Here is a 24,617-nt window from a genome sequence, read left to right on the forward strand (position 1 = left end):
GTTTTCTAGTTTATACAGTTTTGCTGCATGCTAGTTTAGAGTCCAAGCGATATAGTGTAGTAGGGAAGGACTTGTGAGAAATCTTTGTGCAGAACCACTTCTAATTATTTCCAGTTAAAAAGAATTATAATGGTAATTTGCGTGAGTGTAAGATGGTAAAAAAGGATTCTGAAAAGAATTAACTCACTTGCCAACAGCAGGCAATTTAATTATTAGAGAAACGTCAAAGGGATTGAAATAATTACCAGAAACCTAGTAGCCAGATATGAAGTGATAGATGAAAGATGAGGAGGGGTATACCACTAGTGATGTTCAAGGGGAATGCCCTGATGAACAATTCAGCCCCGCCACTATCCCCAGCTGATGGGAGAGGGAGTAGGTGTTGGGATTTTTACAGTGGGTACTGATCCTGAGTTACTTTTCAGTGCTTGTTCTCTTTTATTAGTCTCAGGATAGTAATTGTCTGATATGTATGATGCTCCATAACCCCGGTAGCTATTGGTTGGATTTTTGGCACTTCCAGAAGCTCCTGGCTGATGTGAGAGGAGACAACTCTTGGCTACTGTACCCCTCCTGTTGCCTTGACATGGTTTTTGGCAGGTGGACAGGTGTGGGTGGGGATAACTCCACGCCAGCTTTTGCTGCTTACAGGTTTCCTAGGCAGCATCATCAAATTGACATGATTTGTGACAGCTTCACTGCTGCTTACAGGGTTCAGAACAACAGTAGGGAAACTGAGCTAGAGTCACATAAATTCACTTTGCTGCTGTTTGAGGAAGCTACGAACAGCAGCAGAGGCAGTGAACCTCACTGTCTGCAGACTCAAGAATACAACACTATGCTGGTTTACATTAGATTGACATTTGAAAGGCCTAGAAGCTTTTTCTTCAAGTGAAAGTTTAAATTCTGCCAAAATTGATGGCTTAGGCTCCCATACTCAACGTGGAGTATTTACCCACTGGCCAAGGGCAAGTGAATTTTTTTTTTAACTCCTGCAGTACATACAGGATTCCTTATAGAATGCTCTAGGCGCTTTACATAAATATGAAACATCAAATAAGTATATTTTCATTTTTGTTGAAAAATGGAAACCAGTTTGGCTTCCCAAAAATGAAAAGGCAACTCATTCCAGAGTCATGAGATATATGTGCTAAAAGTACAAGCTTCAAATATGTCTGAATTATATTTAGGACAGGTAGTGAACAAAAGTTTCCCAAATAAAAGATTGGAACATTATGAATCACAGATACTCCATCTCCTGTTCTTATTTGTTATTTATTTGTTAAAAGGGCAATAAACCAAGAAAAGGGGGGCAAGAAATGTTTAACTTTTGGAATGCAACTTTAACCCACAGGTCCCGTATCTCTTTGCCCTTCTCCTCTGTCACACTCATGATTCTGAACTCTGGGGCAAGATAATTCCTTACCCTTCTTGCTGTTAAGGAATGTTTGACCTGAGTATCTTCAAGTAACTGTGATTGACCTATTACTTTTACTATCATTATTATTTTAGAACAGTGGTTCTCAACCTGTTTACCATTGTGGGCCTCATCCAATATTCCCTGTATGGCCCTGAGGATGTTACATGGGCTGCAGCTGTGTGCTGATTGGGCTGCAAGCAGCCTGCGAGCCACAAGTTGAGAACCACTGCTTTAGAAGAAGTAAGAAATCTTGCTCACTCTGCTACTTTTACTGCATTTGTAACTTACCCATAGAATTCTTAACCCTACCTCTCTTTCCTTCTTGAGTTGGCTTCCCTCTTAGTTACTACAGGAAATGTCAATTAAAGTCCTTCTCCCTCATCCCCCTCTCCTCTCCAAAAAGTACATTGGTTATCGTTCTTGTGCAGCTGTTACTCTGCCTAAGGTCATGCTGTCTACATAGGATCAGATAGATTCTGGTGATGATAATCTTCTTTGGGAAGACTAAGAAGAGATATTTGTCATAGGTAACAATGAAGCTCAAACCTTTCTGCTTCTCATCCTCAAAGGTGATAATAGCCTTTTCTCACCTAGCTTCTGATACTGAGATTTCAGAGCCTGAGGAGGTGCCAGAGCAGGACGGTAATTATTCTCAAGATTTTCTGCTAGAGGATTTATGCTATTTGTGTAGAAATATTACATCAGTATGTTGCCTGGAAGTAAGCCCGTGACTTCATCTGTTACCTGAGAAGAGCCATCAAAGGAGAGCACCTAACCTAAACAGTATGCTCACCAGACTCTTTAAGCGCCTAGCTTCTAAGGTGAAACAAATGGAGTGGATCCTGAATCTTTTTTCACTGCACCAGTTTTGTGTACAAGGACCTGTCCATTCCAACCCCCAAATGTCTTGAAACAGAGACCTTGTCACAGGAGGTAGTGTCTCTGACAGTCATTCTTTTTTCGTTTTTTCTGGCTTCAATTCCAGAACAGCTGTTGTGTCCTACCGAAGCTGTACCTACTGAGTATCCTGGCACATTGCCTCAGTCTTGTATTGTTATGATTTCAGGTTCTCCAGCAGTTTCTGATCCTCTCTGGAATCAATGCATCAGAAACATATAAGACTCTTTTCATTCTCCTGTCCTTGCGGAAAGCCTCCCTATTCAGTTAGTTAATTAAGTCACCTATTAAGTGGATCTCCTGGGTTGGTAATAGGGACAATGGACACTAAAGGCCTTATTTTGAGTTCAGAATGAGCCTGAGGAAGTGATTCTTTTCAGAGGAAAAAAATGTCCATCAATTTCCTTGAATATAGGGCTTTTAGGAAAGCACTGGTAGCCCTCAGGGACTCTTTGGAATCTCAGGGGACTCCATTTGGGTCACAGCTCTGAGTGCTCTATCTCATGTGGGCATTTATCCCTTCTGTCTTTGTTAAACCTGTTGGATAAAATTTTAAAAAGAGCTGAAGTCTCATCTACAGTCACTGGGATATAGGCTCCTAAGTGATGTAGGTGCTTTTGATATTTTACCCAGTGCTTCTACATCCCTTAATCTTTCTGCCAGTTTCTCTTTAAGCCTTTGAGTTCTATGTCTGTGGGGTTGCTGACTTTAAAAACCCTTTCCCAGTTGCTGCTTTTCTGCAAATAGGGTAAACGAGCTTGGCAGCTCTGTTCTCTTTACTGCCAACCTATTTCTGGTTCTCCATGGTATAGGGAGGCTTTTCTTCCTTTCTCCAGTAATTTCAAGGTTTCTTCTTGGTCAAGAAATACTGTCATTGCCCAGTTTTATTCTTCCACTCAGAATAAAAAAGAATGCAGCATGTGCCCTTTGACTGTTATAGAACCTTAAAATTCAGCTTTGGAACAACAAAGGATTTTTGGTCTTCTGGGTTGTCTTATTATGGGAAGAGCCAAGGATGGGGACCAAAACTTCTAAGGTAACTCTAATCTGCTAGATTGTATTTGGGAGGCCTATTCAGGTGAAGGAGCACATTGTTTTTTTCAATCTCAGAACCTATTCTGCCTTTGTGTAGTCAATCTTTGGGACAGAGAGGGGACATTTTGGTGGAAGAGAGAAATAAAGCTCGTGTGCATTTTTTCACCTGGTATGTCTGAATTATTGCATATGCGTCAACAGATGCAGTTTTTGGCTATGGAGTGATGAGAGAAGTTGTGTCTGAGCAACTTCTACCCATTCTTTCAATGAAAGACTGCTAGAAAGATCCCCTCTCTGGTCCTCCTTCAGGTACCTTCTCAAAACTCATCTCTTCCATAATCCATATAGCAGACTGCAACCTGATTATGGCAATGCAGGTGGACAGCTGCAATCACTGTCACTGACTAGCCAAGAATGGTGCATGTCATATTATATTTGCTACTCTGTCTCCACTACTTCCCTCCTGGCCCTCTTGTTTGTCTCAGATACTTGTTACTTGTCTTTTTACACTGTAAGCTCTTTGGGGGAAGAGACAGGCATAGATGATATGTTTGTACACAGGCACAATGGAACTTTGACATGGTTGTGGTCTTTAGATGCTGTAGCAATATATGTTAAACAATAAGATCCCTAGTATTCCATTGCAGACAGGTGAATTGGAGGTTTCAAAGACTACAGTTTTTATTTGTAAATATTTCTGAATCCTGGTTACACTATTCTGGACTGATAATTCTAAAATTCATCATTTTAGGCATATTTTAATGTATTATATTTTAGCCACTGATGGCTTATTTTAGTTCACGTTTATGTAGAAACTATCCCTAATTTGTATATTTTAACGCTGCTTCTCTCCACTTTGGAGCACCATGGAAGCTTTGTCAAGGGGCTTTAAGGGACAGTGCAGGAAAATAAGTTGTTTCCATGAGTCAAATTGGTATCAATTTTATGTTTCTCTCAGATATAAATTTAAGTTCAGATTTATTATCATGTGGGTTAAATTTAGGAGAGAGTTGAAAAGACCATTAACATTACGTATTTGTATTTATAATAGTGGATTGGGACCCCATTGTACTGGGCACAAACACATAGTGTGAAACAGCTTCTATCCTGAAGAGCTTACTATATAAATTGACAAGGCATAGGATGGAGGGACAAGAGAAGCATGGAGACAGGTGGAGTGACTTGCCCAAGATCACATAACAGGTTATTGGCAGAGCTGAGAATGGAGCCCTAGTCTTGTGACTCCCAGTCAGTACCCTATCCACTAGACCTTTCTCTTGTTGTACTTAAAGTACTGCACAGGATCTTTTCAGGGGGAATAAGACAAAACGCCACATTTATTAGTAATACGTGTATTCACTAACACTGTATTATATGCATATAATATATTACACTTACACTTACACACACACACACAAACACACTCCGTCTTGTTGTTACCAATTAGTTGCTGCCCTTTACTTCACTGGCCAGGTGAGTTAGATGGGGGAGGGGGTGGAGCCGGGCTTCTGCCGATCCGGATCGATGCTCCCATGTTGACAAGACGAGACCCGGGGTCCTCTGCAAGACACCTCACTTTTATAGCAGCTTTCCTCTTATGCAAATCTATAACAGATTTAAACTTTGTGTCTGTGTCCATTGGTCCTTTGTGCTGCTTTCTTTTGAGTGTTGTCCCAATGCTGCAAAGAGGGTGTTTCCAAAAGAAGGTGCTTGCTTCTAACCCCCGAGGCCGTCAGTATGTCTGCTTGTCTTTAATGAGCCCACTTGACACGTTTTATTGTCCTTGGGTCTGGCTTCCAGCCCCACTCCAACAGTTGAGGCTGTCTGGAGGTGCTGCCTTCCATGCCTTCCTCATTCACACCTCATTCATTCAACAGGGCAATTGATTAAGAGTGGGGGGGGGGGGAAGAGCTCTTGTTCTACTGCTAGCAAACAGAAATTTTTCTTCTATCTTATTCTATCCTTAGGGGCTATAATATTATACCAAGGGCAATGCAAAGTTTTTAAATGAGGCTTTGATACAAAGTTCCATGAAAACAGAGGTCACACGTGGGTAGACCCACCACAAGGTTATATGAAGAGGCACAATGTAAAGTCATATGAAAATTATCAGAGATTTATCTACACTCTGTGTGTGCATATATGTATAAATATATAAAATAAAGAGGATAAAATACAGGCACCCCATAATATAATTTGTATCCTGTTGTAAACTGACTATATGTAGTAGCTGAGTGTCTACAGATATTCAGATTTCATAACTAATTTGTAGAAATAAAAAACACCAATCTAGTCACTCCATCATTTCCCTTAGATCTTCAAGAGTTTACATCAGTTACAGTGTTTTTTAAGGCTTCCCCTTCTGCACATTGGTGCTGATCATCAAAGAATTTAAGCATGTGCTTATGTGCTTTAGTGAACTGGGGCCTTAGAACTGTTGATTCTCTTACATAAGGTGATTAATTTTATTCTTTTAGATTAATATATTTGCTTGTAAGTTGTTCAGTGCTTCATTTCTCCACCTAGTGAACTCTGTAATACTATAGTCTGATGTGTCTAGGTACAGCAATGTGTGACATAACTTCTGTGAAAGTTGGATAGGTGGTTATACAAAATACTGTTGCTTGGTTTTCTAAAGGGTCAGCAATAAAATAGTTTATTTTAAATCAAGAAATAACACTGGAAAGTACTTCACTATGAAGACCGCGAAAATGAGAATGTAATCTGTATGAGACACTTGCTTTCCTAGCTATAATGAAAACATATTTTCATTTTACTTATATAGTTATTTCAGTTTTTGTTTACCCATTCTGTTTTTTCCCCAAGGGTTAGATAGGAGTATTAAGTGCCTGAAGCCTGTTTAAAGGGAATATGTGCTATATTGTAGTTATACTGTGAAATTATAGCACATACAGTGAAAGTGTGAAGATTTTACAGTTAATCCATGTTTAGTAATGTCATCATTTAAGGTCTGTAAAGCAAAAACATTTTGTCTTTGAATGTGTCCAAGTCTCCATTGTTACAGCTCAAATTAGGATCCACATTGTGTATTAGTGCCATATTGCAGAAGTTACTTTTTTCTAAGTATGGAGGGAGGGAGAGTAAACAATTGTTACAATGAAAATGATTAATAATATACCGTATATACTCGATCATAAGCTGGTTCATTTATAAGCCAACCCCCACAAGATGGATACGTAAAAATTGAAAAGCTTTATGACCCGTTCATAAGCTGACCTTATAATTCAGGGGTCAGCAAACTTTGGCTCACGGGCCATGAGGATAAGCCCCTGGGGGGCCGAGATGGTTTGTTTACCTCCAGTGTCCGCAGGCACAGAGGTAAATCTAAGTAAACAAAGTGTCCCAGTGCACCAGCCGCTTACCCTGGCGGGCCGGGACAGCAACTAATGGGGAAATTTTGGGGGGGGAGGGGAGAGAAACTGGGGATCAGGGAAGTAACCCCTGTGACCACCCCCTACATGACCTCACCCCCTAGCCCAGGACCCCCACACTCTCCCCATTCCATCCCTTCCCACCACCTTATCTGGGGAGGGCCAGGGGAGGATGTCTCTAGCCTGGCTGGAGCTGCTCCGGTAGGCTGGGCAGCGCGGCCGGAGCATGTTCCAGCAGAATGGGCCGGGCAGCATGGCTGCAGCGTGCTTCGGCGGGCCGGGCAACATGGTCACAGCTTGCTCTGGGGGGCGTGGCCGAGCGGCACAGCTGCAGCCTGCCAGCCCCGGAGCTGCAGCTGCTTCGGTGGCTGGGGGGAGAGCAGCGTGGCCAGAAGCAGAGAGACTCTGGCCCCACCTCTTCCCTTCTGGCCCTGCTGCCTCTCTTTGCTCCCTCTGTTGGGGAGAGGGGCTGTGTCCCACCTCTCCCTCTCTATACCCGTTCATAAGCCGACCCCCTTCTCTGGTGCTTCCCTTTTTTACTAAAAAAATGTGCTTTATGAGCGAGTATATACGGTAATATAATTGATAGTTTTTGTCAAGGCTGCTTCCCCACTCTGAACTTTAGGGTACAAATGTGGGGGCCTGCATGAAACGTCTAAGCTTAACTACCAGCTTAGATCTGGTCCGCTGCCACCACTCTCAAAGTGCTAATTCCCTTCCCTGGGTAGCCTTGGGAGACCAATTCCCTGGTGAATACAGATCCAAACCCCTTGGATCTTAGAACAAGGAGAAATTAACCATCCTTTCTCCCACCAACTCCTGGTGGATCCAGATCCAACCCCCTTGGATCTAAAAACAAGGAAAAATCAATCAGGTATTAAGAAAAAGGCTTTTAATTAAAGAAAAGAAAGGTAAAAGAAAACCCTCTGGGAGAGATTAGCATACCAGCTACTTTCACAGACAACAGATTCCAAACACGGGATGTTCCCCTGGGCAAACCCTTAGTTACACAAAAAAATACCCAAAATACCCAATTTGACTATTCCTCTAATTGCACAAGACAGGTTACAAAGAAATAAACATAAACCTATTTATTTCCTTCATTAATACTCACTACTTAATAAGAGGCTGAATTCTGGAGCTTTCCCACTCCGGTCCAAACTGAAACTTAACAGACAAAGGGAACTTTCCTCATTCCCTTTGAACCATCTGGTCCTCCCATTGGTTCCTCTGGTCAGGTGTCAGCTAGGCTAGGTGAACTTCTTAACCCTTTACAGGTAAAAGAGGCATTAACCCGTAACTATCTGTTTATGACAGTTTTATTTGTGATATTTACCAACTACACTGGATAAAAATCAACACTTCCTATTGGTCCAACCCACCTACTGTTTGGAGGTAGGAAATAGGCATCAGCTGTGAAAATAAAAGTTATGTGGTCCTTTCTACAAATTCCATGCTCAGCATCCTTTTCATAGTGAAATAGAAGGTTTAATGTTTCTATATTTTTGATGCTTTATATAACAAAGACAACCTGTGTTCATCTATCCTTCATCATGGTTAATACAATTCAGTTATAGAATTTTTTGAGAGACCCAAATTAGTAACTAACAAAACTTGTGTGGAAATGGAAACTAGAGTATTGGAGTCCCCAAATACATATTGTCACTTTAAAACTTACACAGGTTATGTCAAGAACAGCTTTCAGTGTTTTTTCTGGGAAGGTGTAGCCTCCCTTTGGCAATATAGCAGCAAAAGTTGACTTTATAATTCTTTTCTTTCTTCTAAGTAAAAAAATTAATCTGCTTTAAATTTTGCATCTTTTTTGAGAGAGAGAAATTAAGATTTCTTACAGATGTGTACAAATCCGTTCATACACACGTGGAAGTTAAAGAGGGAGAAAGTCTGACTAGATCAGTAATCCATTCCCCTGGCAGTGCAAGTTTCTTCCCTGTATCCAGTGGTTTCTCCAGTTTGGTTTAAAATGACTAACATGGTGGTTTTTTTCCCTAATTTAACAGATCTTCCTTTTTGGGGAGCAGTTTCCTGATAATCTTAGAATTTTCCCTTGCTTAATTTAATCCTTTTTACCTATATCCAGTCAGAGTGTGTTCATCTGAACCCTTGTTAACTTAACCACTATTATGTAAAGAGTGATATGCTCTCTGAGGTTTGTCTTAATCAGCCAGCTTTGCCAACATCTCCTGGTTAAAAGAAGGTAGACTGTAAATTGGTTTTCTAATAATAGGAGCCCCTTATTGTCCAGACCTCTTAGCATTTTAAGAAATCTTTAGTTCATTGAGGTTTGATGGTAGCCTGAGCTTGTGAAGGCCTATGCTCAGCTCAATGGCTGTCTGTAATGTAATAACTTTTTAACTTCTTATCCAATCAATTCAGAATTTCAGACAATTTTTCAGGCCTTCATGGTCAGAACTCTCTGCTGCTGTTAGGGGAAAATATGGAAACTGAAAGGGGAAAAATGGGGGATACATGGAACCCTGACAGTTGATTAGTACTGCCACAGCTGTAAACACCTCTGTAATTGACTATAGATAAAAGGACTAGTTAGTGGCACCCATTAATACCTGCCAGTATAACAATACTCAGTCTCCTCTGTTGTCCTCCTAATATAGTTTTACAGGTTGATACCCTCAATGATCTATATCTCAGAAAGAAAGAAGACAAATAACTTGGGGGACTAGGAGGAAGTGGGGGCAGAATGGGGGAGTGCACACAGTCCCTGACATGGGGAATCCTGGTATAGGGGAAAGGAGAATAGGGGCATACAGAAAACCCTGGCAGGGGGAAGATTAAGTGATCCTGATAGGAGGATGTGGGGACACACTCTCAAACTCTCTACCATGAAGGCCTATCTTAACCAATGTGCACTCAGGACTCTTTCACAAGGCTTCCATCTCAGAGGGGCCCCCAACCACTGGAAAGAAAACCCAAAATAAAACTAGAGTGATGCTGCAACCCTGTGCACAGTTTAGCAGGCAGTGCCATTTGGCCCAGCTGCTCCTCCATCACAGCTGGAATCAGGAGTGGCAATCCGAGCTGGGACAGGAGTGGAGCACTGATCAAGGAGGGGTGGAGGAGGGTGCACAGCCGAGAAGATCCTGGGGGCAAGTTGCTGTGCTATGGGGTTAGTGGGGAGTATTGGGAAGCCGCGTGGGTGGGGGTGAGTGGAGCACAGGGGTGTATGTGCAGGATTGAGGGCTGGAATGTTGGAGGAGAAGGGGATGTTAGAGGTTGTGGCCAGTATGCCTGAGATGCTGGGGGGCTGTGGTGAGCAGAATATATTTCAGGGCTGCTGGGATGTGTGTAGAGGCTGTCAGTGGGAGCTGGTGGAGAGTTGTTGAAGTGTATATATGGGGTAGAAGGGGCATTCTGGGGTCTGTTTCTGAGATGTGTTATTCCTACATTGGTATATTTTAACTTCCAAAACATCTCTGTGTAGAAATAAAACCAAAAATGACTGGAAGACTTCTCTGTACAAGGATTTTGACATAAATCAAGTGTAACTCTTCAGGAAGGAATATTATAGACACTTTAAATGCAGTATATTTTATTTTGTTTAAAGCTAATTAGTGCTGTTTTCTTCTCATATTTTTCTCGATTCTTATACCAATCTTTTAAGTTACTGTGAGATCAAATTACTTTGTCCAATTTTCAGTGTGAAAGCAGAATGAAAATGAAAAGCAATTAGTATGCTGATACAGAAATTTTTCTTAATTGCTTACATGATATTATCTGAAAGAAAAAAGTGTACTACTTAATATATGGTTAGTTTTTGGTTAAGCCACATGAAAAATTCCCATTTTCTGCACATAATTCACATACAACTCAATATTTATCAATACAGATGACTTTGATATCTGAACACTGAAGTCTCAATAATCCTTGGGCTGGCAAATATTCAAGGTGTAAATGGGAGGAATTGACAAGTAGAAGCCAATTTTTTACCTTTGTGAATAGGATTAATGAATTTTTTAAACAAAATTTAGGGACATTAACATCCTCTGACCTGTAGTTATTCAAACAGTAAAGATGGTATGAGAAGATAGAAAATCTTCTTACAGAGTGCTCTTTTGAGCTATTTGCCTTGAGAGGTAAATGAGACAAAATAGATTCTCTTTTCTCATTCTTAATGGACTGTACTTTACCTGCAATTGGAGAGTAGACAATGGAATTTCGAAGCTTATCTGGTAGAAGATGCTTGTTCACTAGATGGAAACCAGAAAAATGTGTAGCTTCTAGAATATCTCCCTCTCGGTATATAGCCTTCATAGATAAAATTTTAGCTTTTACCTGTTTCTTTATGGAACTGCTTCAGTTATTATTGAGATCAGTTTATCTGCTTTTGAGAATCCAACCAAGGGCTATCATAATATTCTTTGTCTTTTAGAAGAGCTTGAAATACTTTCATGTTTATCATATTATACATATCTCAAGACAATTGTTCATTTGTACTGAAAATAACCACCGTTGTTTTCCACTATTTATGTTAATTTATTTTTATTTGTGCTACCAGTCCATCTCTTTTTTAAATAGACCATTAAAATATTTTAAATATCTGAGTCAATTAGAAATTGAACCACATTATCTGAAGAATGACATCCTTCCTCTACAACTACCCCAGCCAAAAAGCGAGAGACAATCTAAGACTTGAGAGGGTGAAAAGGCTGGGAAAGAAACTTGCAAAAAATAAATGGCATTGGCTATAATCTTTTCTCAAGAGCTACTAAACTTTGGTCATGTTATGGATTGATAGCAGGTGAAAATCAGCCCAGTTTCAACCTCTTCATACATGCTAAATATCAAATAAACTTTTTTTTTTTGTTTTTTTGCAAGAGTTGTTACAAAGTTGTAAACCTAACCAGCTATATCAAAATATCATTCCACCAGATGATGTATAGAAATGCATGAACTAAGGCAGTGATATTATGGAGAGAGTTGCTTTCCTAGATTTGCAGTAGACAGATAAAGATTAAGGAGATCTTAGACATCAAAATACTGTGAGGGTTGCGTGGCAACCTGGTCCATAATCTTAGCTGGAAAAGGAAGATTAGGTAGTTGGCCAGATTGTCATTATCAAGTGCTGATAATTTCCTGAGGAAAAAGCTTCTTTATTACCGCAAACTGCCTTTTCAAAGGGAGGCATTGAAAATTTTTCACCTGTACCCATTTCTTCCATATTAGTTCTTATCATCCAGAAAGACATGGATCCAAATAACACACTGTGACCTGAATCGTTCTCCCTACCTCTGGTATCTCAATGAGTGTCAGTGGCCAAAACGCAGCCAGAGAAGTCTTAGTTTTTGCCATATGTGGATGTCCTCTTGTATCTATGAGATGTAGTGTGGTCCAAACCCATTCAATTTTTTTATTCACAAAGTAACTAGGAATTTCCTCACAATGGGGGAAACTTGAATTGGACATCAAACTTCAGCTTATCAACCAAAACAAATCTGGTGGTTGAAAATTTAAGGCCTTATTGGGGAGGCGAAGGACCTTGCTTTGCCTCCCTGACCACCAACAGAATAGAAGTACTCCTATCTCAAACTGTAGGAAGGAGGGGTTGGTCCCAGACATCAGTTAAGTACCACAGGATTGGCTTCAAAGGCCGTTTATACAACTAAGCCACCCTTTCCCAACCTAGTATCTCACTGCCCAGTGTCCCTATAAAGGTTTCAAGGGGAGAGGGAGGCAACTTTTTCCAATGGATGAGTTTCAAACACCAAAAAATTCAAAACCATCAATTTCTCCTATCTCGTGGTAGATCTCGCCCCCACCACTTGACAGCTCTCTCAATTTTATCCTGAATCTCACAATACTTGATTATTATTTTTTTAAATCCCTATTTCATATGACTGCCTGAGAATCTCAGATTTTAATTTTTAACATTAGTTTCTAGCTGTCATGGTTGTGGATTAAAGCTTGAAAATGTGAACTGTAAAGTCTCAAAAATCATAAGACAAATAAAAAGAACCCAAAATACATTGTGGTTGGTTTTTTTTTTTTAACATTTCCTTATTTTTAAACCAGTCTTATGATTTTAATGGGCCAAACTTTTTATTTTTTTGAACACGTGGAGTTGGCCCTACTAGAAAAAATAGTTGCGTTTTACGCCACAATCCAAAAGTAAGCCCTCAAATCTAGGTCTGTTGTGGGGGGGTAGTTCATGGTGAGTAAATAGGAGAGGACGCTTGTCTCTTGCAAAGTATTCTGGTTGGTTGGAAAAAGGGCCAGAAGGCAGGCCCGAGCTCTGTTGGTGCATAGGCCCCCTGCACTTTTTACCAGGTTTTGGAGTTAATGTTGGCTGGGCTAGGTACGCATATCTAACATACCTATCTGGCGAACTAGATACATTTTCTGATATGCAGTGGGAGGCTCTGATATTCAGGAAGATACTTAAGCACATGCCTAACTTGAAATCCATATGCACGTCCAATGAAGTATGTATTTGCAGGATCAGTGTCATATTTATACCATGAATACATAAGGTAAACATTAAATAGATTCTTACTGAAGAATACATAAACAATATTCTCATTAAACATGAATTACAAGTACTTACCAAACTTTCTACTCTCAGTTGATAAATATATTATCTAATAATGTTTACCATTTAATTCCAAAAGGAAGTATTTAAGACACTGAAATCAAGATGATAATAAATGTTAAATAAATATCCTAACAATTCCTGGGTAAGAGTTAAGATTGTTTTGTGATGAAATATGCATTTCTTTGTAATTAGTGGATAAAATCTTTGACCCATTTAAGTTAATGGCAATCTTTGTCATTGACTAGGGATCAAGATTTCACCCAGTAAGAATAATGTGCTTGTCTGTTACAAAGGCAGTATAAATTTATGATTGCCTTAATTATTCATTTCTCCACAGTTTAGTGCTTGGATCTTGCAAGTGATGTGATAGGTAGTATTGTTGTTGTCACCTAACAACCTTGACTGGTTATGTAATGAAGTTTTGCAAGTATATTGAGATTTTACCATATGCTAAGCTTAAAAACCACTCTCAGAACTTAAGGTCAAAAAAGAACAAAGAAGAGCTAGTGATAACATAACATGTAATAGTGGAATCTGCAGCTGGGCCAAGTTAAAACATGAAGGTTAAATAATCTGCCTAGTACTTTGAAGGAAAGAAAGGAGGTGTTTACAATGGAACACTGCTAACTATAACCTCTTCCGCATAGTGATTCACTGTGCATATTCCAATCCGAGCAGCATACCTTCCATATTTAAATGTGTGTTTCCTCAAAAACACAATCTTAACTGTAACCAGTACTCTAGGCCATATAAAATTTGATTTTTTCTTAATTGTATATACCATAACTGCAGACTGTATATTTCTAGTGTTCCCTGATAGATGAGAGTATTTAATAAAAATATTTTAGACATACTTGACTGTGCTAGGCAGCAAAACTTTAGCAGTTACATTTATTTTGAAATAGTCAAAGGCAAGCAGATATCCTTCTGCTGACATTTAATTCTGATACCAAGAAGTATTACTATAAGATCACTATTTTTGGTTTTCCTTGATAGCCAGTCTTGTTTGTGACAGTGTCATTTCTTGGTATCACTTCATAGATGTTTGAGTTGAGGGTATTTAAAGGGTAAATTACTACAGAAAGATAGGATTTTCCCAACCCAGCTTTTATTATAGAGGAAAGATTCTTCTTTCTGCTGTTCTACTCTAATATCCCCCGAAATAGATTTTGTTTTTTTAAATTTTTTAAATTATTTTTGTCATTTATTGTTTAAATATAAATGTTTATGTAGAAATAGGAGGATACTTTCCCACACTTTCTTTTCTCTCCCCCCCCCCCCAGATTGTATAAAACTGATATACTAAGACATAAAAATGAAATATGGGGGAGGGGGGGAACCCACTTGATGTTCAGTGTCAAAATTGTAAACTGTCACTCTTTCAAAACAAATCAAATGAAAAATAATGACCCGTAAAAAGCAGAGGAGAAAATCACAAATGCTTACAAGGAGGGAAAAATGCTAGTTTCCTGCATTTTTGATATTTTAAAGGAAGAATAAAAGGTGCTGTCCTTGCAGAGTTTTGCACAGAAATAGGGGAATCATAAAATGAGGCTTCGCTATGGTTGTTAGCTTTAGATCAGAAGTCACTGAGTGATTGTTATCTTTGACTTCCAGAGTACTTTGTGCTAAAAAGAGATTTTATTTCTAAATGACTGATTTAAATCCACTGTTCTCTACACTCCTTTGCAACTAGTCAAGGCATCTTTAAATCTAGAGTGTTGGGGGTTTTTTTGCCTAGAAGTTTTCTTTGTGTTTTTTCACAGCCATTGTTTGTTGTCCCACCATGGTGCTCATCCTCCTGGCCAGGGATTTGAATTGGACTCCTTTCAGAATATATCAGCAATGCTTTTCTCCTTGATGGAGGAGGTCGCTGAAGACATGTAGCTTCGTATCTCATAGCACACTGGTCAGATCTCCTTGCATCTGAAAACAAAACAGATAATTGCAACCCATTCTTAAAGATCCACAAATGTTTCATGGATCACTTTGGGTGGGTGGGTGTGGGGGGGGGAGGGGGGAGAAATCACTGTAGTAGGTATGAATTCTGCTTGTATCTTCATCATTTCTTCTCCCCACCCCACCTCCACCCTCTCAATTCCCCCCTGCCTGTATTTTGTTACTAATGACATTTCCATGAAAACATCTTTGTTCCTTGGTTCATGTTTTCCTGCTGTTTTTTCCTCTTTTTGAAGTCAGTTTTCTGTTTTTATATCACATTTGCTGTATTGATGGCTGTGACATCACAAACAGGATGTGAGGAGACAACATGAACTGCTAGGGAATAAAAATCTTATTTGCACTTAAATATCCTTCCTAGGAAAGAGGAGAAGGGTCAGGTGAGGGGGAATGAAATGATGGTATAGGGTCAAAATTGTTTCCCAATAGAGTATATTTCAATGTTTATAATAGGGTCTCAAAAGCTCTTAAAATAAAAAACTGAATCATTGTCACTGTGGTCAGGGAAACAATATTAGAATGCTTTTAGCAGCAGAATCCAAATTTATATGTGATTGAAGCTAACAACATTGTGGTCCCTATTCAGTTGGGCCTAAAACTCATCCTTGTTAAGTAAAAACAGTAAAATCTTTACAATATTGATATTCCTCCAACTTGATGTAAATGTAGACATTGGGCATGAGGTGAATTTTGGATCAGGAGGAATCATTTCCTTAGAAATTTTAAGCAAGAATTCCAAATCTTACTAATTCAGAAAAGTGTGTGGTAGAAACTGCACATAAATGTGGGAAATTCAAACAGGACAGCATCTTGGCAACTTGTCAGTTTTAAAATACTGGATTAAAGGAGTAAAATAATTAAGATCAGCTAAACATATTGAGACTTTTGTTAGTGAAAGCAGCTGAAAGAAAATGTGCACTATTTTTCTCTACAGCATATTTGTATTAAAGCTGGCCTTCTCAGCAGAATGTGAGATTTTCATAAACTCTTTCCATACATAGATCCTTCAGTTTCATGTCACATTCTGGCTTTCAAACTGTCAGTACCGTTTTTTAGGTTTTAACAATTTTGGAGAGAAAAGATATATCAGTAAACATCCATCAAATGAAAACAAAATCTTCACATTCAACAATTGCCAGCTATTTCACCAAATAGTGTGTTTGGACTGGTTTAAAAATTATTAGATATTGGCATAATTTAACACACTTTTCCTTTACCTGAAATATGTATTTTTTATTTACTTACAAAAATTTAGTAATTGGATTTTTGGCGTTGGATTTTGTTGCATGGCTGTCAGGGGGAAAGGGCTGATGTGTGCTTCATCTCCTCTTGGGTGTTCCTTTGATCTAATTTTAGTAACATTTTGCATTTGTCTTGGCAGCGGGTGTGACTTGAAAATTTTTATTTTTCTAGACTTGCTATAAAAATAAATATGGCAAATTTCTCTGGAGCTGTAAGTGGGCTCAGTTCCATTGAGTTAGATCAGTGGTTCTCAAACTTGGGCCCCCCTTCTTTGTGTCTGTAGTCGTTCACACTCCCCTCCCACCATAAGCACAGATACTGCCACCCAGCTCTGACGGCAGAGCGGAGAGCAGCAGCGGCTGCTGCTTGGTGCCCAGGTCTGAAGGCAGCAATGCGCCAGTAGCAGCAAGTAGTAAGGGTGGCAATGTGAAAAAGCGATATTCATCAATATAACTTTTCACAGCAGACTTAGCGCCCCTCTGCCACCCCTTCTGCGCTGCTGCTGCCACCTCTCCAGGTGGGAGATGCGGGGGACAGAGAAGAGCTCAGGTTGCCTCCCTGTGAGGGAATGGGAGGCGGGGAAGAAGGATAGCCTTGGCGGGGCTCTAGCTGTCCCCTTTATCTCCTCCTTCTGAGTGTGCACGGCCCTCCTGCATGAGCCTCAGCCCAGCCACCTGGGGCTGACAGACAGAGAGCTCTAACCCCCACCCACCTACCCACACGCACACCTCATGCTTCCCTTGACACATTCACGTGCTTCCCTTGAGAGGACTGCCCCATAGTGAGAACTGTTGAATTAGATGGATTTTCACGAGCAGATAATTTGTCCCTTTTCTTCTGCTTTGTGTGTGTGACTTTGATACAGTCACTTTCAAACACTGTAAGTGCTCCCTTTAAGTGGTTAACTTAATACATGAAAATTTTTGTTACTTTGTGCAAAAGTTTGTCAGTCTGCTCCTAAGGTTCATATTCTTGTGGAGCTGTGTTTTCATGGAAAAACACAATTCGTATTGTAGTTCTTTAGGACATTTTACCTCATAAATTACCGCTTGGCTAGCCAATCAGATACTGACCACACAAAGAATAAAGCTAGTTACAAAAGGAAAAGGTCAGTCTGTGGTATTTTCCCAAAACAACCCAAAGAGGTTTTTGTGGGGGAGGCTAACCACTTTAAGATGGCTAAGTTAAACAAGAGAGTTAGTGATAACTTTTTGTAGCTCCCTAGTGTGGGATTAAATGTTAGAGAAGGAAGGGGATTAAATTAATGCTAAATGTGTCTTGTTTGACATGGTCATTTAGTTTCAAACTTACTATTTTTGTTGAAGAATGAGTGAAATACAGTTGACACCCAACTCAAAGGACAGAGAGATTTGGAAGCTAAGTATTCATTTTGTATTCACACATTTTATGGCAGTTTGTCTTGTGTTTAGTACATTTCTAATTATAGCACAGTAATATTTTTTTATTTTCTAATCAAATACATTTAAAAATCACAAGTGCCAGTGAAATATGATATGGAAATAACACTTTCAGTACATAATATGTATCAAAACCATAATTTCTCAAGCAGAAAGAATGAGTTTATTGGCTTTGGGCGGGGGGGGGGGGGGAATCTCCTTTTATGACCTTTACCTCTTCTTCCATGGCTTGTTCTCCATGGCAAGAGCCCATGTGTTTCCTCTCCCCCTACTTTTGTTCTTCATGCCGGCCATCAGCATTGGAGCAGAAACAAAAAGGTAGATTACTTTTTTATACAATTATTAATAGGCTACTTTGTAATGAAAAAAGTGAAGAAACATCACACTTACTTGCTTATTGAAGAAAATGACTATCACAAAGTTACATACTCTTTTACTGGTTTAAATGCGCCTTGCTCAAAGTAATGAAATACCTGCTCCTAGATTATACTGAATGGAGAGGAAATCCTATGTTTGGGGGACACTTTAGCTAACGTCTTTGGCAACCATTTTAGCGCATGCTGAGTTCTTCCTGCTTCAGTTTCCATTTTTATTCTGAAACAGTTTTTGATGAGGATTTGAAAAAGTACTTTTTTGTTTCTGCCTGAGTTTCATAAGCATGTATTAAAAAAAAAATTATCATCATTATTAGCATTAGATTATTTCTATATTCTGCAAACTGCAACTACCACATTGGAAAAGATTGCTCAGGATGGAAATGGGCTTACAATAAGAACATAAGACTGGCCATACAGGGTCAGACCAGTGGTCCATCTAGTTCGGTATCCTGTCTTGCGACAGTGGCCAATGCCAAATGCTTTGGAGGGAATGAGCAGGACAGGCTCAAGTGATCCATCCCCTGTTGTCCAGTCCCAACTTCTGGCATTCAGAGGCTTTGGGGCACCTAGAACATGGGGTTGCATCTTTGACTGTCTTGGTTAGTAGCCATTGATGGGCTTGCCCTCGATGAACTGATCTAATCCTTTTCTGAACCCAGTTTACTTTTGGCTTTCACAATATCCCGTTAGTGAGTTCCACAGTTCACTGTGCATTGTGTGAAGGTGTACTTCCCTTATATTTGTTTTTGTTCTGCTGCCTATTAATTTAGTTGGATTCTTGTGTTATGTGAAAGGGAAATAACACATCCCTATTCACTTTCTGCACACCATTCATGACCATTATAGACCTCTATCATATCCCCCTTAATCATCTCTTTTCTAAGATGAACAGTTCCAGTCTTTTTAATCTCTCCCCACATAGAAACTAATCCATACTCCTACTAATCATTTTTGTTCCCTTCTCTGTAACTTTTCCAATTCTAATATATATTTTTTGAGATGGGGGCAACCAGATCTGTACACGGCATTAAGGTGTGGTGTACCATGGATTTATAAAGTGGCATTATGATATGTTCTGTCTCATTATCTATCCCTTTCCTAATGGCTCCTAACATTCTGTTTGCTTTTTTTGACTGCTGCTGCACATTGAGCAGATGTTTTCAGAGAACTATCCGTTAAGACTGCAAGATGTCTGTCTTGACTGGTAACAGCTAATTTAGACCCCATCATTTTATATGTATAGTTGGGATTAAGTTTTCCAAAGCACATTACATTGCATTTATTAACATTGAATTTCATCTGCCATTTTGTTGCCATGTCACCTAGTTTAGTCAGATCCCTTTATAACTCTTTGCAGTCACCCTTGGACTTAACTATCTTGAGTAATTTTGTGTCATCTGCAGATTTTCCCACCTCACTGTCCACCCCTTTTCCAGATCATTTATGAATACATTGAACAGCAGCGTTCCCAGAACAGATACTTGGGGGAACCTGCTTTTTACCTCTCTCCATTGTGAAAACTGACCATTTATTCCTACCCTTTGTTTCTTGTTTTTAACCAGTTACTGATGTATGAGAGAACCTTTCCTCTTATCCCATGATTGCTTAGTTGGCTGAAGAACCTTTGGTGTGGGACCTTGTCAAAGGCTTTCTGAAAGTACACTACATCAACTGGATCACTCTTGTCCACATGCTTGTTGACACCCTCAGAGAATTCTAATAGCTGTGTTGACTCTTCCCCAACATATTGTGTTCATCTATGTGTCTGATAATTCTGTTCTTTACTATAGATTCAGCTGAATGCCTTGTACTGAAGTTAGTCTTACCGGCCAGAATTTCCTCCGAAGCCTTTTTAAAAATTGGCATTATATTAGCTATCCTCAAGTCATTTCGTACTGAGGCTGATTTAAGCAATAGGTTACATATCACAGTTAGTAGTTCTGCAGTTTCATATTTGAGTTCCTTCAGAACTCTTCGGTAAATACTATCTGGTCCTAGTGACTTATTACTGTTCAATATAGAACAGTTCCTCAGATTGGCCACCTAAAATAAATGGATATGGTGTTGGAATCGCCCTTACATTCTCTGCAGTGAAGATTGATGAAAAAATTCATTTAGCGTCTCTGCAACGTCCTTGTCTTCTTTGAGTGCTCCTTTAGCACTTTGATCATCCAGTGGCTCAACAGGCTTACTGCTAATTATGTACTTAATTTTTGTTGTTAGTTTGTGTGTCTTTTGCTAGTTGCTCTTCAAATTCTTTTTTGGTCTGCCTAATTATATTTTTACACTTGACAGAGTTTATGTTCCTGTCTATTTTCCTCTATAGGATTTGACTTCCAATTTTTAAAGTATGCCTTTTTGCCTCTAACTGTCTCTTTTACTTCGTTGTTTAGCCATGGTGGCATTTTTTATCATCTTACTTTTTTTTTTTTTTTTTTTTTTTTTATTTGGACAATACATTTAGTCTGAGCGTCTGTTATGGTGTTTTTAAATAGTTTCCATGCAGCTTACAGGCATTTCACTCTTGTGACTGTTCCTTTTAATTTCCGTTTAACCAGGTTTCTCATTTTTGTGTAGATCTCCTTTTTAAAGTTATGTGCTACTGTGGTGGGTTTCTTTTGGTATTTTCTCTCCCTACAAGGCAGTTACATTTCAGTATGAGTATGTCTCATCTTCTTGGATTTTTTTTCTCTCTACTTTCCCCCAAATGCAGAACAAATTACAGTGAAAGCATGTTTTGTAAAATATTATTCTCATTTCCTTTCTGGTCAAGGAATGGTTATTACTATAAGTTAATGTTATTTAAAGGGGTTTCCTAATGATACAAGCATATTCTTTAGAACCTATGAATATTAGAAATATACAGGGTGGTATTTTAAGCAGTTTCTGACAAAAGGGCACAGATCAGTTAAAAGAGAACAAGCATAGCTTTTTAAAAAAGTGAATGAATGTAAGGTGTAAATATCATTTTTCTGTACAGTATATGTTGTAACATTTGTATTATATATACATTTTTTTCTAGTTTAGCCACCTACAGTATGGTTAGCATCTTATTCTTCAGTATAAACTTTCTTTTGCCTTGTACTTTTACCTTCATATGAGAAGTTTTTCTTTGTTCAGGAAGACATTGTTACAGTGTAGGTCGGGGTGGGCAAACTGTGGCCCGCGGGACCGTCCTGCCCGGCCCCCAAGCTCCTGGCCCCGGAAGCTAGCCCTTGGCCCCTTCCCTGCTGTCTCCTCTCCCCCGCAGCCTCAGCTCACTCGCTCTGCCACCGGCGCAATGCTCTGGGTGGCGGGGCTGTGAGCTCCTGGGGCTGGTGGTGGTGGGTCCAGCGCTGCCAGCCACCAGTGCTCCAGGTAGCGCGGTAAGGGGGGCAGGGAGCGGGGGGGGGGTTGGATAGAGGTCAGGAGAGTTTGGGGTGGTGATCAGGGGGCAGGGGTGTGGATAAGGGGCTGTCGGAGGGGAAACTGGGTTGAATTGGGGCAGGGGTCCTGGGGGGGGCTGTCAGGAAGGAGAGGGGGTTGGATGGGGCAGCAGGGGGCAGTCAGGGACAAGGAAAAGGGGTGGTTGGATGGGGCAGGAGTCCGGGGGGCCATCAGGGAACAGGGTGGGGTTGGATGGGGCAAGAGGCCTGGGGGGGGGGGGCAGATAGGAGGTGGGGGCCGGGCCATGGCCTCCTCCCCTCACTGGCCCTCCATACAATTTACAAAACCCTCGGGCCAAAAAGTTTGCCCGCTCCTGTTGTAGGTTAACGATCCAGGTCTGCAGTTATTGCTTTCCAAAGTATATATACTCTGTGAGATATTAAATAATCCGTAACAGAATACATTTTTTGTGTCTGCTTCAGCAAACTGCTATCTTACCTTATGACCAATTTGCTTATATGGGTGGTGATGGTCAGGGGAGAGAACTCCTGAAAACTTTAGGAGAACTATAAATTATTTAATCTAGTGTAGTATCAATAGTCCTTATGTTGGTGAAGTTGTAACTTCTTTTACATTTAATTACTTAATCAGTTGCTTTAAATTAGGGGTTAATTCTGTGAAATTACATTCAAGTTGCTTTATAAATGTAGCTACTGAATGAGGGTGGTTCTTAGACATGGGCACCTCTAAACAAATATAGTTGAAAACTAGAATATGTCCCTACCCTGATCCTGTAGGGCGTGTGGGTCTGACTAGATGGAGACGTTTGCGGGATCAGAGCTGTATGCATGTTCATGTGTATTTTTCCTAGTTGAAATGGTTTTGGTCACTTTAAGTTTTGTGTTAGCTAGTTCTTGAAGAGGAGAGGGGTAATAACCTCATGCTGGTTGCTACTGTGTAAGGAAGGCCTTGATCCAAAGTTGCATGAAGTCAATTAAAGTATTTCCACTGCCTTTATCAGGCCTTTGGATCAGGCCCCATATGTGTTGCTTTACAGTGTGCATGGGTAAACAACATACTCAGTCAACGCTTCCCCCAGCATTTCTGGCTGCCATATATATTGAAAAAATATTAGTTTAATTTATTTATAGTGTAGGGTAAATCTCTAATATTGTTCAAATATTCTGTAGAAGCAAGAGATATGGCGCTGTGTTAGCTCTAGGAATTAGTAATGAGTTATGGAGCTTTCACTTTTGGTTTGTTTCTAGTAGTGGTCAAAAGTTGTTAGTGTCTGTTGGCTGTTTGGTTGCCTGTATGAAATGAATTGGTGATTTTAGTACCATTTGCAGTGATCAGGTGTCCACATTATAGAAATTGTCATCAGACTTGCAACTAAGTGACACCCTTGTTACTAATTTGATAAAGAGGCCTAAACAAAAATCTGCATGTTCATAATGGCTGGACTCTTTTTGTTGCTACTGGTGGCCTCCCTTCTTCTGCAGTTGAGGTACACTGGCTGGGCAGTGTGGGGAAATGTTTGTCTGCTATGCTGTACTTGTTTAAATTGAATTTAATCAATTAATTTCCCTTTTTTTAAAACAGTGTGCTTTGGCAAGCCATCTTTCTCATGGCAATCCATCTAGCAAAGATGATTAAAATTAAATGGAGGCTACAACTTTAGGTTTTTAAGAGGTTTTAATTTATTTAAACATATTTTTCATTGTGCTTAGTAATCTTAAAAAAACCCTGTTTGTATTGACTTTTGTCCTTTTCTCTGTGGCAAAAATTGTTCTTCAATTCTCCCAGATGTTTTATGGAGGATAATTGAACATAGTAGTCAGATTTCTTTCTTGTCTGCTTGCAGAGGGTTAATTTAGTTAATTCCTGCTGCAGAACCTAGAGAGGGAGCTCAAATGCACAAAATACAGGATACTTTTTGAAGGGAGAAAGGGGAAGCTTGCCCTGGTAAATGGAAGTTTGTGTGCATATTAGGAGGAAGATATCACACAGTGTTTAAGAACTTGTGTCCTTCTAAATCATAACAGTTTTAGAAATGAACAAATTTTGCATCCTAAACTACTTGACGATATCTGTTAAATTATCAAAAAGTCGTAACACCTTTTTGTATTGGAAGACTAACCAATTATTCTTTTTCTTTCTTGTTTTGTATGCGGTTGCTTCGTGCCTCCCTATCTCCTTTATAGGAAGTAAGTATCTTTTGAAATATTTTATACTTTTGAAAGTATTTTCTAAAAGTGCTTGTTTTTTGTGTGTGAGTGTAAATCGGTTTTCTTGTGATAACAGGAAATACCCACCTTAAAGACATATATTATTACAGATGAAAGTACTCAAGAATGTTTTTCATAACAGCAAAATAGTTTTCCGCATAGTATAAAATGTAATTTTAAAATAGGGTGACTAGCTGTCCCGATTTTTATAGGGACATTCCCAATTTTTGGGTCTTTTTCTTATATAGGCTCCTATTACCCCTCACCCCCATCCCGATTTTTCACATTTGCTGTCTGGTCACCCTATTTTAAAATGTAAAATAATTTTCATATATGCTGATTTATAGTAACAAACATTTTTCAATATGTAGGTTTAAAACATGTGGCTCTTTTATAGCCATGAATACCAAGGCACGATGTGCAACTTGGTCAAAATTGAACTGATTCTGATACAATTTGACCCAAAGGTTTTTGAGTATCTTCTGTTTGATATGCAAGGAATAAAATAGTGGCAGGGAAAGTCACAAAATGCCTAGGAAAGACCTAGTGAAAGGGGAAAACAGCCGTGTAGCTTTTTAAGATACTCTTGGGCATCTGCAGCCTTGACTCTCTCTACCACAAAGACAATAGAGTGGTAGCCTGTGAAAAGAGGAGTGTGGCCTTCAAGAAGGAGGGAAGGTTGGAGTGCTCATTATATGTTTCATGCATCCCTAGCAAA

General features: G+C 39.5%; 1 protein-coding gene across 3 annotated transcripts in view; it reads left to right on the forward strand.

Moving 5' to 3' along the window:
- Positions 1 to 24,617, forward strand: part of ASXL3 (ASXL transcriptional regulator 3) — a 148,437-nt gene that overhangs the window by 28,609 nt on the left and 95,211 nt on the right. For all 3 annotated transcript variants that reach the window (XM_034762846.1, XM_034762844.1, XM_034762845.1), the window contains one exon: positions 2,681 to 2,683. In XM_034762846.1, coding sequence (XP_034618737.1) covers positions 2,681 to 2,683 — 3 coding nt within the window. The remainder of the gene's footprint in view (positions 1 to 2,680; positions 2,684 to 24,617) is intronic.

The sequence above is a fragment of the Trachemys scripta genome, chromosome 2 (genome assembly GCF_013100865.1).
Source record: "Trachemys scripta elegans isolate TJP31775 chromosome 2, CAS_Tse_1.0, whole genome shotgun sequence".
NCBI lineage: Eukaryota > Metazoa > Chordata > Testudines > Emydidae > Trachemys > Trachemys scripta.